This window comes from Centruroides sculpturatus, unplaced genomic scaffold (assembly GCF_000671375.1).
Source record: "Centruroides sculpturatus isolate CEXI.00-Female unplaced genomic scaffold, Cexi_2.0 scaffold895, whole genome shotgun sequence".
Classification (NCBI taxonomy): Eukaryota; Metazoa; Arthropoda; class Arachnida; order Scorpiones; family Buthidae; genus Centruroides; species Centruroides sculpturatus.
The window spans coordinates 304,511-308,474 of NW_019385364.1; the positions used below are offsets into that span (position 1 = coordinate 304,511).

At 39.3% G+C, this 3,964-nt stretch overlaps 1 protein-coding gene across 1 annotated transcript; it reads right to left on the reverse strand.

The window, feature by feature from the left end:
- Window positions 1-248: 248 nt before the first annotated feature.
- LOC111638163 lies at window positions 249-1,204 on the reverse strand. Its single transcript, XM_023383820.1, has 2 exons — window positions 1,118-1,204; window positions 249-1,035 (listed from the first exon to the last, which is right to left on the reverse strand). Exon 2 carries the CDS (start codon window positions 1,025-1,027, stop codon window positions 377-379), a length of 651 nt encoding a protein of 216 aa, XP_023239588.1. The 5' UTR covers window positions 1,028-1,035; window positions 1,118-1,204; the 3' UTR covers window positions 249-376.
- Between the last annotated feature and the right edge of the window lie 2,760 nt (window positions 1,205-3,964).

Genomic DNA, 3,964 nt, shown 5'->3' on the forward strand with positions numbered 1-3,964 from the left:
TTAGTAAAATTACAAACTGAAATTTTGGCCAACGAATCAAATTTTACGGACAATTGGAGACATCTGGTGGGATTCGAATCTCCCTCCTTACGGGAGAGAAGATTATCGAAACGAAACGAGTTTCGGCGTTATATCGAGCGTCGGACCAAACATTTAGCGACCGAAAAGCCAGGTCGATTAAATGTAGTAAAGCGGCCAGGATGTTATTACGTATTAACTGGACTAAATGAGAAATTACGGGATTTCTGTTCTAGATCACTTAGTTTAATAAAAATCCATAAAAACATTTCGAACAACAAAAACAACAAATTTAAGACATTTTAGATTTCGATGAAAACGTCGCTCAAACTTAAAACGAGCAGTCTTACAAAATGACTTAAGACTGTTTACAAAATTTCGTACTGCCGGGCTGTTTTTGACCAAAGACTCGAACGCATTCTTCCACGGCTCGATTGGAGCCGACCGGCGATTCCGCGGAAGGTGAACTACTCATGCTGGGTAAGGTCACGCTTCCGGAATCTGTAAAACTAATTCTCTCTCCTCTTCCGCTTCCCTCCTTACTGGAAGCGGAGTCGACGCCGTCCACGAAATTCGAAGCTCCGTCGGGTTGTTGGCAGATGTTTCCTAAGGTGGAAAAAGTCGATCGGGGAGAGGGTTGTAGGCCGATCGTCCGACCCTCTCTCTCGAACCCGACGTCCCAGGCGCCGGTAGATCCGCGATAGGTGGCCACCGCCCGGTAGTCGTGATCCGGAGAAGGTTCTCGAATCGGGCGGATTAGCCACGAAATGCATCGTCGACACTTGACGCGCAGCGATAGGACTTTAGACAAGTGAGCCAGGCAGAGTACGGCGTGAAAAACGGCGAAAGCCAGCAGAAGGTTGAATTTCAGTTCGTATTCTTCTTTGTAGCTGAAATAAGTGTCCGCGGTAAAAAAGATGAGGAAAAAACACATGGAATACAGATAAAAAATCGTAGTCTTCCAACAACACTTCTTCCATTCGAATCTTCCGTTGGATTCGTCTTCCATGTTTTAATCTGTAACCATCGACGTTAATTAGCGCGGACATCTTTAGGTAAGAAACGTAAAGTTAATTAAAATAAAGCGCAAACTACTTACTTCGAAGTTCTTCGAGCTCGTTTACCGGTCCGAGGATGAAAGTAAGCGAAACGTCGACCGCCTTATAAGTTACTCCGTAATTTGCATAAAGAAGAGCCGATATTACTAAAACAAATCTTTATCGTCCAACAAACGAAAATTTTTTCTTCTTAAACTGTAGACATTATTTTTTCGTAATTCGATTTTATGTTATTACTAGAGGGGCTTTCTTTGCCTTTTCGGCCTCCGTACGTGGACCACGCTACTTCCCGCTGACTCGGCCCACTCTTTTCCGATAGACTATGGTAAGAAAAATTCCGACCGTAATAATCGCCATGGAAAAAATCGATTTTATAAACTTTTTATAAACGACATTTTAAAATTTTACTTTTGATTCGAATTGGGATAGCGGCTTTCGTCTAGATGTCGGTATAGTTACGCCGCTAACATTCGGTGGCTAAACCGCGGCCTATCTACGTACAGTACAGTACGCTACGTTTCGAGACCATCGAAACTTTCTCGGCAGTTTTTTTCGGTCTCGACCCGAAAGGTTCCCGTTGTCGTTTTCTTTCCGCTCTTTTCCATCCCGGGAGTAGACGTTTTCGCCGGTAGTTTTGATTTTCTCCGCCAAAATCGAACGTAGAACCACGTTCGGATTCCGGAACAGAAACGAAATATTAAATTCTTTCCGAGTGGTACAACGTCGGGATTTTTTCAACGTTTCGCGGAAAACCGTTCCGATTCCGCGGTTAAGAATCGACTGGGCCCACTCCTTCAAAAATCTCCCCACGATTCGTCGATTTCCGAAGTCGCCTCTCCTATTATTATTTTTTCGTCGCGATTTTAAACCGTTTTACGTAGACGGAATAGATTTTAAAATCGTAAGAATTTCAAAACTCTGTATCTTCGGGACGTCATACAAAAAATAAAATATACGCGAGAAAGAATTGAAGCGTGTTAATTGCCACGGTTTTTGTCCCGAAAGCGGTCTTCTGGTGGGAGCGGGTTTGTGCGCGGGATTTATAAATGAATAGCTATAAAAGATCATTTTATATTTTCATAGAGTACTTTATTAAATTAAAAAACTTCGTACACGAATACTGGAACGCGTATAAATTAACACTCAAAAAACCTGAACCGTCCAGTACTAAATATTTGATAAATTTTTGAAAATAATTTAGTAATTTTGTTCTTCGAATTCGCTTGTTCGAATGTCACTGGTTTTTTTGAACACGAAGAAGACCGAAAGTACCGTCGAAAACGTTTGTTTTCTATTAAATATTCAGTACTAGACGGTTAAGGTTTTTTGAATGTTAATGTACAGTACTTTATTAATGTTTACGATTAGGTTTAGGATTATTATTTTTATTTATTTTTCAATTCCTCGCAAACGAGAGGGATAAACCAAAGTTCCTCGGTGTGTACCACTCGGCATCCGACTGTAAATCGAAAATTTCAAATGCGGAGAAATATTGTTATGTGCTGTTTCGAATTAATTAAAGATGCGTAACGAACTCGAATAGTTTGAAAATACAATTCGTAATTTCGTTTGCTAATTTTTTTTTAATTATCTAAAAGAATTTCTTAGAAAACGGACATTTCTATAAATTTACATATGAAAAGGATATAGCGAAATGGTAAGACACCAACCGAATGCCGTAAATTAATCGGGCTATTTTAATGCTAAATTCTAAATAAATTACGTAATTAATTTGGCACTAGAGGTAAGCGTTAGGCGCCATCTCTTATTAAAATTAATAATTATAAATATATTAATTAATTTAAATAATTTGGAACNCGGCTCGGAGGTCCGGGTAGCGTAACTGGCAACGCATCTGCACGGTAAGCAGGAGTTGTGGGTTCGAGTCCCGCTCCGGGCCGATTTTTTCTCCCAGCGGTTCCAAATTATTTAAATTAATTAATATATTTATAATTATTAATTTTAATAAGAGATGGCGCCTAACGCTTACCTCTAGTGCCAAATTAATTACGTAATTTATTTAGAATTTAGCATTAAAATAGCCCGATTAATTTACGGCATTCGGTTGGTGTCTTACTATATTGGATATCGGGTTTGGAGATGTTTATTTATATATAGCGAAATGGCCTTTATAGACGAATACAGTCTATAAAGGTCATTTCGCACTAAAATTTTACGCGTATGGCGAAAGACGAACTTCTAGAATTTAAATATATTGGCATGGCTTAACGAGCCGTATCTTCTAAATAACGCGTTCGATCTAGGCAGGGGCGGATCTAGGTTTTTCGGGACCTAGGGCTTATTGAAGGCCAATGGGGCCCCATTTTTTTATTAATATAAATAATACTATAAATTATCATTATTCTTATATTATTAATATTGACTATTTTTTACTATACGTAAGTGCTGATTGTTAATAAAAATACAGTGAAAACTGCTTAGGCGACCACCTGCATTCGACGGGCACCTGCCAAAACGGGCAAAAATTTCAGGCACGGAATAGTTTATCCATAGAGTCTTCGTATAAGTTACCTGTATTAAACGACCACCTGTGTAACGCGACCGCGGGCACCGATTTTTGGTCCGAAACAACATACAACACCTGTAATAAGCGACCACTTTCGCGAATGTATCTGGTCTAAACTATTGTAAGAACCCATCTCAACAACATTTCCACCTCCTAATATAATGAATTAGTCCAAACTCTCGTTCGAACCCATCCCGGGCACTTCTCCCACCCTCAAAATTAGGTGCAGGTGTTAATAAATTAGTCTAGCAACAAAGGAAATTCATTTCAGTTTGTTGGAAAATGTCCGAAATGCAAAGTGCTATCGTTAGAAGATCGTATTAAAGTTATCACAACAGCAATTAGCGGCGAAGTTTAACTA

Excerpts from the sequence above, each read along its gene's own strand:
- LOC111638163 (XM_023383820.1), bottom strand. The coding sequence starts at position 1,027 with ATGGAAGACGAATCCAACGGAAGATTCGAATGGAAGAAGTGTTGTTGG.